General features: G+C 38.7%; 1 protein-coding gene across 11 annotated transcripts in view; it reads left to right on the top strand.

Annotated features, from left to right (window-relative positions):
- Window positions 1-11,557, top strand: part of LOC107602158 (obscurin-like protein 1) — a 32,313-nt gene that overhangs the window by 5,723 nt on the left and 15,033 nt on the right. For 4 of the 11 annotated variants that reach the window (XM_016294578.1, XM_016294572.1, XM_016294573.1 and 1 more), the window contains 13 exons: window positions 1-233; window positions 304-570; window positions 673-948; window positions 1,162-1,437; window positions 1,673-1,948; window positions 2,232-2,507; window positions 2,806-3,081; window positions 6,454-6,711; window positions 6,875-7,114; window positions 7,389-7,661; window positions 8,661-8,936; window positions 10,470-10,745; window positions 11,208-11,483. The exon at window positions 1-233 is cut by the window's left edge and continues 73 nt beyond it. In XM_016294578.1, the coding sequence (XP_016150064.1) occupies window positions 1-233; window positions 304-570; window positions 673-948; window positions 1,162-1,437; window positions 1,673-1,948; window positions 2,232-2,507; window positions 2,806-3,081; window positions 6,454-6,711; window positions 6,875-7,114; window positions 7,389-7,661; window positions 8,661-8,936; window positions 10,470-10,745; window positions 11,208-11,483 (3,479 nt within the window). The remainder of the gene's footprint in view (window positions 234-303; window positions 571-672; window positions 949-1,161; window positions 1,438-1,672; window positions 1,949-2,231; window positions 2,508-2,805; window positions 3,082-6,453; window positions 6,712-6,874; window positions 7,115-7,388; window positions 7,662-8,660; window positions 8,937-10,469; window positions 10,746-11,207; window positions 11,484-11,557) is intronic. The other 7 variants (XM_016294574.1, XM_016294575.1, XM_016294577.1 and 4 more) reach the window with 7 other exon arrangements.

The raw sequence follows: 11,557 nt of genomic DNA, 5'->3' as shown, positions 1-11,557 counted from the left end.
TTCCTGGTTTCCAGCACAAGACTCTCGGAAGAATCCACCTTCAGGGTATATAATTGAGAGGCAAGAGGTTGGCTCACAGGAGTGGCTACAATGTTTAACCACAGACTCTGCAACTTCAGTGGAGATTCTTGGTGACAGCGTTCCATGCGAGGCAGACTACAGATTTCGGATATGCAGTGTCAACAAATATGGAAGGAGTGGGAATGTAGAGTTTCCTCGAGCAGTTCACCTTGGTAAGCTCCTATTTAAGGCTATCCATTGCATACACAAAAAAGCACTAACAAATTTAATTCCCAATTCCAGTCCCAGTTGCCAGAATCCAAGCACCTCTACAAGACGCTTTAGTGCCAGAGGGCCAGGATGCCTGCTTTACCATTGAACTCTCTGCCTCAGTTATAGGCACTTGGTTCTTAAATGGAAATCAGCTTCAAGACGATGACCGTTTCTCCATAAGGCGTTCGCGTACACACCAGTCCCTACGCATTCGTGGGGTACGGGACACAGACAACGGATCAGAGATCACCTTCATTGCCTACGGAATTCGAGATTCTGCTGCTTTGTATATACAAGGTATACACTTAAGTTTGATTTCCTTGCACCGAGATATATTTATAAGTATATTAACTGTTGTACTTGTGATGTTGAACTTGCTTATATCTTCCCATCAATCAGCTCCACTGGTAAAATTCACTCCACTTTCTGAAATGGATCGAAACAAATTTGTGGAGGTTGGCAACCCTATTGTGCTCTACTGTGAGCTGTCAGACCCTGAGGCTCCAGTTCGTTGGTATAAGAATGGTGTTGAACTTCAATCAATGGAAGGTCTGCACATCCAATCAGAGGGAACAATGAGGAGGATTGTCATCCAGTCAGCTGATTTCTCCCACTCAGGAGTTTATAGTTGTGATGCTATTGATGACATCATCAGGTTTAACGTGGAGGTTGAGGGTGAGTCTTTTCTGTTCTTAATATTCCGTTCTTCAAAGTTGTTAATCAGCTTCATAATGTTGACATGTTGGGAATCTAAGAATGAAGGCATTTATTAATAACATTAATTTGCATTCCTATGAATCAAAATCAAATGAGTATGTCCAACAATGGAATCTTGCACTTCCAAGTCTCTAAAGTTTACCAAATAATGCTGAACCAAAACACATATAGCTCCACTGGTGAGGTTCTCCGTTCTTCCGGAGGATGAGAGGAACAAGTCCATTGAAGCAGGCTCACTGATAGTACTGCAATGTGAGCTCTCAGATCCACTCGCCCAGGTCTCCTGGTATAAAGATGGTGTGAAGCTTCTACCACAAAGTGGACTAGACTTCAAGTCCAAGGGCACAAAGAGGCAACTGATTGTCCAGTCAGCTGAATTTTACCACTCAGGGGTGTACAGCTGCAAGACAAGGGGTGATGCTGTACACTTCAATGTGGATGTTAAAGGTGATTAAAATGTTTGCTAGTGAATTAAATTACAATTATATTTTGCCTGACAAACAATGGCAGATTTTATTTAGATCTGATTGATTGATTGATCTGGTTGATTAAGACTAATTACTCAATGGCAAAGTTGATTAAGTGTAAGATTAAGACTAAGATTAAGATTATTTTGTTATATTAATAATAATGACTATTAAAACCATAAAGTAAGGACTTAAACACTCTACAATATCCATAGCCCCACCTGTGAGGTTCTCTGCTGTCCCTGAGGTTAAGCGGAGAAAGTGCATTGAAGCAGGCTGCCCCATTGTTCTGCAATGCGAGGTTTCAGACTCTACTGCACAGGTCCAGTGGTACAAAGATGGGGATCAGCTCCTTGTAGAATCTGAAGTAGACTTCAAATCAGATGACTGCATGAGAACACTCAGTATTCAATCAGCACACCCATCTCATGCCGGTGTGTACAGCTGCACAACAAAGGATGATGTCATCAAGTTTCATGTGGAGATACGAGGTGATTTTGGCCAAATTTATTCCTCACTTACAAATTAACTATATGTCTTCTTGCAATTATGCCACTAACAATCACTGCTTTCTGTATTGCTCTTTTGTCACATTCTTTAGTACCTCTGTCACCATTTTTTCTGCTTTAGCTTTACAATTTTGGATTATCTTTTCATTATGTCATGATTTTCTTGTATATTCAGTTGTTACATGTTATCTTAAAGCAAAAGGTCTTTTAATCTGGTTATTTTCTGGTAATTCTTGATGATTCTGATATAAACCGTCATCTGTAGCTCCATCGGTGAGGTTCTCAGCTGTTCCTGAAGCTGAGACGAATAAATGCATTGAAGCTGGTGGCCACTTTGAACTCCACTGTAAGCTCTCAGACCCTACAGCCCAAGTCAGCTGGTTCCACAACGATACGCAGCTTCAGCCAGAGACTGGTTTGGATATTCAGTCAGAGGGAGATGTAAGGACACTGGTAGTCAATCCAGCTGAGCCCAGTCATTCTGGATTGTACCGCTGTGAATCATCTGACGACTCGGTCCAGTTCACTGTGGATATCAAAGGTGATTTATGACTTTTTGAGAATCTTGTACATCCAGTAACACATCTGCAAAACTAGATGCAAACTAACAATCAAGCTTTTTGTTGTCTGCGTCTCTTAGCAGTGCTGTTATGGACATGCCTCTCACCATTGCATCCAACTTGTCGGCAGTGATTTGATACAGATGTTACATGTTTTGCATTATTTAACTTGCTTCTTGGCAGATGGTCTGAGAAATCACAGATAGGCAGTCTAGATTACTTTTTAATAAAGGATATTAATTATGTATATTCTTTAATAATGCAACGGATCACCCTTAGATCCACCGGTGATGTTCTCAGCATTACCAGACACAGTGAAGAACCAGCTGGTTGAAGCAGACTACTCCACTGATTTGCACGGTGAGATCTCAGGTCCAAATGCCAATGTGTGTTGTTACAAGGATGGTGTAGAGCTCGTCTCAAAAAGTCAGCCTCATATCAAATCGGAGTGTACCAGGAGGACGTTAGCTGTCAAGACAGCACAGCCCTCTAACTCTGGATGGTACGACTGTGTGAGAACTGGTGATGCCATCCAGTTTAATGTACAAGACCAAGGTGATTTTCAAATATTTGCTCCTAATATACTTAATGTATTTGTGTGACAACTAACAATTGTGTGCTTTATGTAGCTTTTTTTTTTAAATCTCTTTAAATGTATTCTGACAATGTTACTTGTATGTCCTTGGCTTCAATGGCCATAATTGGTTCTGTCTTTCTGAGTTTAGAAAATTAGTCACTTACAATGAATAAAGCATTCCTCTGTCAATGGTCATCTGTAGTGCCACCACCAACATTTTTGGCTGATCCTGAAGTTGAGAAGACCAAATGCACTGAAGAAATGGAACCTGTTGCACTACATTATGAAATTTCAGATACCACTCCATATGTCAGCGAGACAAAAGACGAGAAGGTCATGCCTTCTCAATCTGAACCTGAATTTAAATCTGATTTGGAACTTGAATCCAAATCTGAATCTGAACCTGAAGTTCACTCAGACGCATCCAGAGGAACTGTAATCATCCACACACCAGAGACATCTCTTTTCGAAGTAAACAGCCAAAAGACATCAGATGATCCCATCCCGTTTGAAATGGACCAAGGTGGTTTGCCACTTATTTGTACGCCATTCTGAATTAGGAGCATTAACATGGCTGAAGCAAGTCAGTTATTGTTTTTTTTGTGGCTTTTCTAACAGCAGAACTGTCTCACTATGAGGTGTTCAGTGGTGAGACCTATGATGACTCTGTCCAGTGCACTGTGGATATAAAAGGTGATATAATGCTACCTCAGAAGGTCATGCTTTCTCAATCTGAGCCTGAACCTGAATTTCAACTTGAATTGGAACTTGAATTCAAACCTGAACCTGAAGTTCACACAGACGCATCCAGAGGAATTGTAATCATCCATGCGCCTGAGACATATCTTTTTGAAGTAAACAGCCAAAAGACACCAGATGATCCCATCCCGTTTGAAATGGACCAAGGTGGTTTGCCACTTATTTGTACGCCATTCTGAATTAGGAGCATTAACATGGCTGAAGCAAGTCAGTTATTGTTTTCTTTGTGGCTTTTCTAACAGCAGAACTGTCTCACTATGAGGTGTTCAGTGGTGAGACCTATGATGACTCTGTCCAGTGCACTGTGGATATAAAAGGTGATATAATGCTACCTTAACCCAAGCATTTAACCCAGTGCCTCTGTGCCACTAACAAGGGTGGTTTTAACTATCCAATGGCTCTTCCTGGAGATGCTGGTCCCCTGCATCTTGGTTACCTTCCCAAAACTAATCCATGCTATCATGTCTTTATCCAACATCCAGTTGGTCTGCAAACCCTTCTTCCAAACTAACACTCATTCAATAGACTTACCTATCTTCATTCTTCATTGAAGCACATTTAAACTTAGACTGTATACGTCTACATTTGCTTGAGTCATCTTATCCATGTGTCATTCAGAATCATCATCAGTGTTGTCTTGACTGAATTATGTTACAGAGAGCTGAAATACAGAATGAATAGTTGAGTGAATGAAAGTTGGTGATATGACTTCTTGTGTAACTGTGTTTTAACCAATGTTTGGCTTGTTTTAGACCACTATGTGATATGGTCATCACTCTTACATTTTTACAATCTTGAAATACTCTTAAAAATTAACCAGCTTTTCTGACTATGAAGACAGAAAAGAACTTCACCTTTTCTTTGTGCAAACAATTCAACTATAGAAGAGTTCCTGAGAACATCAGGAACTGAGGCTGAGATCAGATCTGAAAAAGAGAACAACAATCTCTCAGCGGAGAGATCTGGAGAAGAGATCCAGTGGGATACCCCAGTGTCTGTAACTACAACCTTCAGATTGATTGAAGAGGAACAACAGCCACAACCAATGCTACAGCTACAACCAATGCTACAACCACAGCTACAACCAATACTACAGCCAGAACTACAACCAATGCTACAGCCACAGTTACAACAAATGCTACAACCACAACTACAACCAATGATACAACCAATGCTACAGCCACAGCTACAACAAATGCTACAACCACAACTACAACCAATGATACAACCAATGCTACAGCCACAGCTACAACCAATGCTACAACCACAGCTACAACCGATACTACAACCAGAGCTACAACCACAGCTACAACCACAACTGCAAACAATGCTACAACCACAGCTGCAACCAGCAAACCAGATAAATACTTCAGTTTCTGAAGATGAAGGCTCAAATCACATCACAATACAAGAGAGTGACATGGATCAAGATGTCTTAGCTTTTAAGGTGGATGTTGAAGGTGATTTAAATAGTTAGCTCCATCATTCTGCAAATAATGATGGGAGCAAAATATATGCCATTGACATTTACCACCTAACAACCACTTATCTGAAAAAGAGAACAACAATCTCTCAGCGGAGAGATCTGGAGAAGAGATCCAGTGGGATACCCCAGTGTCTGTAACTACAACCTTCAGATTGATGGAAGAGAAACAACAGCCACAACCAATGCTACAGCTACAACCAATGCTACAACCACAGCTACAACCAATACTACAGCCAGAACTACAACCAATGCTACAGCCACAGTTACAACAAATGCTACAACCACAACTACAACCAATGATACAACCAATGCTACAGCCACAGTTACAACAAATGCTACAACCACAACTACAACCAATGATACAACCAATGCTACAGCCACAGCTACAACAAATGCTACAACCACAACTACAACCAATGATACAACCAATGCTACAGCCACAGCTACAACCAATGCTACAACCACAGCTACAACCGATACTACAACCAGAGCTACAACCACAGCTACAACCACAACTGCAAACAATGCTACAACCACAGCTGCAACCAGCAAACCAGATAAATTCTTCAGTTTCTGAAGATGAAGGCTCAAATCACATCACAATACAAGAGAGTGACATGGATCAAGATGTCTTAGCTTTTAAGGTGGATGTTGAAGGTGATTTAAATAGTTAGCTCCATCATTCTGCAAATAATGATGGGAGCAAAATATATGCCATTGACATTTACCACCTAACAACCACTTAACGTCATTCTTCTCTATTCGGATCCATTACTGAATCTGAATAACTCCGAAAACTTCAACTTACTGACTTAGATACAAAAACAGCGTTTTATATTTATTTACCTGTAGAATTCCATCACCAAATATGTATCTAACAAAGATCACCTCACTAAAAAAATTATATTGTATCATCTAACTTCTAGCCAAAATCGTGTCATTTTAATATATAAGTAATAAAAAAGATACAAGCCTATAGTAAGATTATTGATTGTAAAGCTATAAATAAGTGCAGTTTATTTAGCTTAGCTAATGTAAAGTATACAATGTAATGTGTCATAATTGTAATACATGTCTCTTTTCATATAACTTGAAATATCCCTAGCCTCGAGGACAAATTCCACACCAGTTTGTGGAATGGATGAAAGCATTGATGCAGACTGTTCCAGGGTACTGCTAACTGAGAAATCCGACCACACAATCCAAGAAAAACTTATATCCTGCCAAGAAGATGAGACAACCGTAATATTCAATAAACCTACAACACAGAAAGAGCTCATCCAGTCATCAGAGATGTGTTTGCAAGAAGCATATGAGACTGTTACCAAGGATGAATTTGTTGTACATCAAGAGGAAGTGAAAGGTGACTCAAGATTGTTTTTAACACACCATGAATAATCAAAAGCAACTAACTTTGTCTGGCTTTTGCTTAGATGTTCTGTACCCTAGTCAACCAAATTGTTTTACACTTACACTCTTAATAGATAACTCACGATAAACATTGCTTTGTCTCCTCAAAACTGAAGAACCTTGTCATAAAGCAGAATTCTTTACACTACCACCAGAAGATGAAGTTGTCAGACCCACTGAAGGTGATTCTCCAGTTCACTGTTACAAGGACAGAATGCAGTTCTACTCTGAAAATGGACATACGCTTGAGGAAAGTGTGCGAAGACTGAATGTTCCAGTTATAGGCTCGGGTCAATCAGGCGTAAACAACTACAAGGCAAAGGATGATGACATAATATTTAAGGTGGATGTCAAAGGTGATTTTAAACTAGTTTAAATCCACACTGCTACATCAGTTCCAGTCATTTAATCATATATTAAAATCAAAGAAAAAAAACATGAAATGAAATTACTAGATCTAAAATAAAAAACCTTTAATACGGATTAAATGATACTAGTAAATGATACTGATACTCAGAATATAACTTCAATGCAGTATAACTTTTATTTTTTCTCATTGCTATTTATTTTAAATATTACCTGTTTAGGTCAAATTATCTGCATTAAAACATATTAAATTAAACCCCTTAGCTACATCTTTGCAAACTTCATCTATCCATGAGACTGACAGGAGCAAGTCAAATGATGGAACAGATATTGCTAATTTTCCACAACCTGAGGTATCGAGCACAATGGCAGAGGTGTTCTGGTACAAGGAAGGCGAGGAACTCCAAGAATGCGACATTATCACGCGATCTAAGGAGACTTTCAGAGCTCTTGTTGTGAAAACAGCCGAGCCGTCTCACTCTGGAGAACATGCTTGTGAGACAGATGATGTCACCGTCCAGTTTGCATACCTACCAGGTGATTCATCAGTCATCTACGCCAGCTCAATCCATCCGATTACCAAACTAACCACTTCGATCATGCAATGGTTACTAACTCTGTTGAATTTGTTGTTCGGATAAAAGACAGACTAATAGGTTGCTGTACGATGTTGTTACTGCGGATAAACATTTTAGTAAAGACAATAGTATTATTATTTGCATTTGCATTTGCATTTGCATTTCATAGCAGCATCCGGAAAAGTTAAAGTAACATCACTCTGTTGAATTTGTTGTTCGGATAAAAGACAGACTAATAGGTTGCTGTACGATGTTGTTACTGCGGATAAACATTTTAGTATTAGTAAAGACAATAGTATTATTATTTGCATTTGCATTTGCATTTCATAGCAGCATCCGGAAAAGTTAAAGTAACATAATTTACAAAACAGTAATTCGTTGACAAATTGGCATTAACAAGTTCTCAAATATGTTTAAGGAAACTTAAAAGTAATTGTCTCATTCAGATATCTATTTAGTAATTATCATGTTGATTACAAATACTACTAATAATTTACAATGATATACTTCTTAGGTATGCTACAGGAAATCACTAACTAACAAATGTACAAAGGCAAAGGCCTGATACATACACAAGTAACACAACTAAATTCATCTTCAGTATGTTTGTCTTTGATGTTTGTTGCCCATGTTTTGTCTTTGTTGTAAAATATCTGTGACTTTGAATGTTGTCTTTTACTCTTGCGCTACTAATTTTTCATCTTATGTTCTGAAGTTCATGTCTGTTTTCTGTGTTTTCTTCCCATTTTATTGATCATTACAGTAAATCATCAATATATTCTTACAGTAATTTAATTTCATGCCAAACAGGCTCTTTCATAAAACACTGAATGTTAGTCAATATTTTGACTCATTCTTGAGAATCAAGTTTTGAGAAAAACTATAAATGCATGTATGTTTTATAAAAAAGGAAACAAACAATATAAAAGTAAATGTGTCTGTACAAAATTGTCTGTAGCTCCACCTGTGACGTTCTCCAGTGTCCCTGAGGCTCAACGGACCATATGCATTGAGTCAGGAAGACCCTTTAAACTACAATGCGAAGTCTCAGACCCTGATGCACAAGTCTGGTGGTACAAAGATGGGAATGAGTTGCTTCCTCAAGATGGTATGGTTACTGTGTATGAAGAAGCCGTGAGAACACTCTCTGTGCAAAGTGCTGAATTATGTCACAGCGGAACATACAGCTGCCAGACAAACAATGATGCCATCTCATTCCATGTGGAAATCAAAGGTGATTTGATGTTTTCTTTCATGAAGATACATACCACAGTTGTGTGTATACTGAGCAAATCACGCAATCTCCTTTATAACTATGTATTGTGGATATTAAGGTGGCAAATATTTTGGCCTTCATCCCTTAAAAGTAGTGTTTACTGATTGTCACTCAAGCACATACATTCATAAATAGGAAAAAACAACTTATTAGCCAGTGATTTTCCACTAAATCATGCAGCTCCTTCTCTCTGCTAGGGGTGGGCGATATGACCAAAATCTTAATTTATGATATGAAAAAAATCCTGATAACAATCCTGATAGTAATTTTTGTTATTTTATTATTCTAACTCATTAAAAATAAGAAGCAAATTACAAACAATAGGACAAATATAACAAAGGGACAAATTAAAATATTTTTTCAGGTACAGTCAGTATTTAATGTGCAGTAATAAATACTACAGAAACGGAATAATCAAATGTAAAAAAAAAACTGCATAGTCTTCACTATATTATTTCAAAATAAATATATTCTTATTAAGCTACAAAAGAGCAGTAAGTTATTTTATTTTTTTCTCAGATTTATATTAGGCTGCTGTCACTTTAAGACCAAATGCACGGTTCAAATATAATGGCATGCATACAGTTTCCTCTCAACTGTCTACATTCACATAAGCAGCTGTGTTTACGTGAATATTCTACACAATGGACATTTTGACATAATTGTGTGTGTATTTATTTTGACCATTCAAGTGCAATAAGATACAAAAGAAAGCAGAATTCGCAATTGCATGCCGAGAGGCGGTTTTCTGTGCGTGCGCTTCAGCTGTTACAGTCAATGCGTGACCACTGCAATGAGTTCTTTTTCACAGCTTATTGTGTTTAATAACTATATTTAACATCATGCACGTCCCAAATTTATGGTCGCATGGCGCATACTGTCTGAGAGAGGTGGCTTTCACTGCGCGTGCTTCGCAGGTGTGTCAGTCAGTGCGAACACAAATACCGTAATATACACTATACTAGTGTTGCCAAATGTACTGACTTACCAGGTACCAGTCGGTACTGCAATTTAAAAAAGGTCCATTTCCCGCTGTTGAGTGGATTCTTAAACACCGCTGATTGGCTATAGTGTTCACGCGCACAACAGATATGACTGTGATTGGCTACAATGATCATCGCTTCACACTCTTCACCGAGCACTCACACAGAAGCACATAGGAGTGTTTGAAAGCCGTGTCTATCAGTGCGGATCCGTCTATGTGCAGATATATTAGGGCTCCGCTGATAGTCGCGGCCAATCACAGTCATATCTGTTGAGCTCGTGAACACTATGGCCAATCAGCGGTGTTTAAGAATCCGCTCAACAGCGCTCAAATGTTAGTGGGAAATGGACGTTTTTAAAATTGCGGTAACAAAAGTCGGTACTTTTGGCAACACTACACTATACTAGAGTTAAGTATCTAAAGATAGACCATTTATATTCTACCATCGCCACAATATACATTGTCATAACGCCCAGCCCTACTTTATGCCATTCACACCTTTGTAGCTCCATCACTGAAGTTCATGCCAATTTCAGAAGTGGAGAAGAACAAGTCCACTGAAGTAGACTCCCCAAATGTTCTGAAATGTGATCTATCAGACGCTACCACAGAGGTGCTCTGGTGCAAAGATGGTAGAGAGCTGGCCCCAAACCCTGGGCTCAATTTCCAAACAGATGGAAATATGAGGAAACTAACTGTTCAATCAGCAGAACTGTCTGATACTGGAAACAACACCTGTCATGCTCCAGGTGATACTGTATCATTCAAGGTGGACGTTCAAGGTGATTTTCACAACACTACCACACAATTAACTATTGTTTCATGGCACATTAGATATTTCTTTCATTTCTAATCACTCCTGTTGAAAAACGTACCTCATGTAAGGTCTTTACCATCCATTGAAACCCTGCTTATCTCACTTCTTGATAACTTAATAGCAAACCCCGTGACTAACACATTTGTAGGTTAAGACTGCCTAATTGTCTTTTGAAAGATTTGAAAACGATTCATGTTTTTGGCACAAATTAATTTGTCAATAATCTACTTTTTTTTAAATTTTCCAAATTTTCATAGCACACCCTGTTAGGTTCTCAGCACATTCTTGATAACTTAATAGCAAACCCCGTGACTAACACATTTGTAGGTTAAGACTGCCTAATTGTCTTTTAACAGATTTCATGTTTTTGGCACAAATTAATTTGTCAATAATCTACTTTTTTTTTAAATTTTCCAAATTTTCATAGCACACCCTGTTAGGTTCTCAGCACTCCCAGAAATTGCGAGGAACAAGTTTATCGAAGCAGGCTGTCCCATTATACTTCAGTGTGAAATCTCAGACCCTACTGCCCAAGTTTCCTGGCTCAAAGATGGAGTCGAACTCCTACAAGACAGTGGGCTTGACATCCAGTCAGAGGGCACTATGAAGAGAATGATCATCAAATCAGCTGAGCTCAAAAACTCAGGCGTGTACAGCTGTGAGGCTGTAGATGATCGCATAGCATTCAAGGTGGATGTTGCAGGTGATTTTGAGTCTACATACTTTCTCAAAACCACTAACAATGAGTCAAATAACGCTTCATCCACTAAATGCTGT

This window comes from Sinocyclocheilus grahami, unplaced genomic scaffold, assembly GCF_001515645.1.
Source record: "Sinocyclocheilus grahami isolate Dianchi unplaced genomic scaffold, SAMN03320097.WGS_v1.1 scaffold320.1, whole genome shotgun sequence".
In the NCBI taxonomy this organism is placed as follows: domain Eukaryota; kingdom Metazoa; phylum Chordata; class Actinopteri; order Cypriniformes; family Cyprinidae; genus Sinocyclocheilus; species Sinocyclocheilus grahami.
The sequence above is the reverse complement of the archived record's forward strand: the minus strand, read 5'-3'. Positions and strand labels throughout refer to the sequence as shown.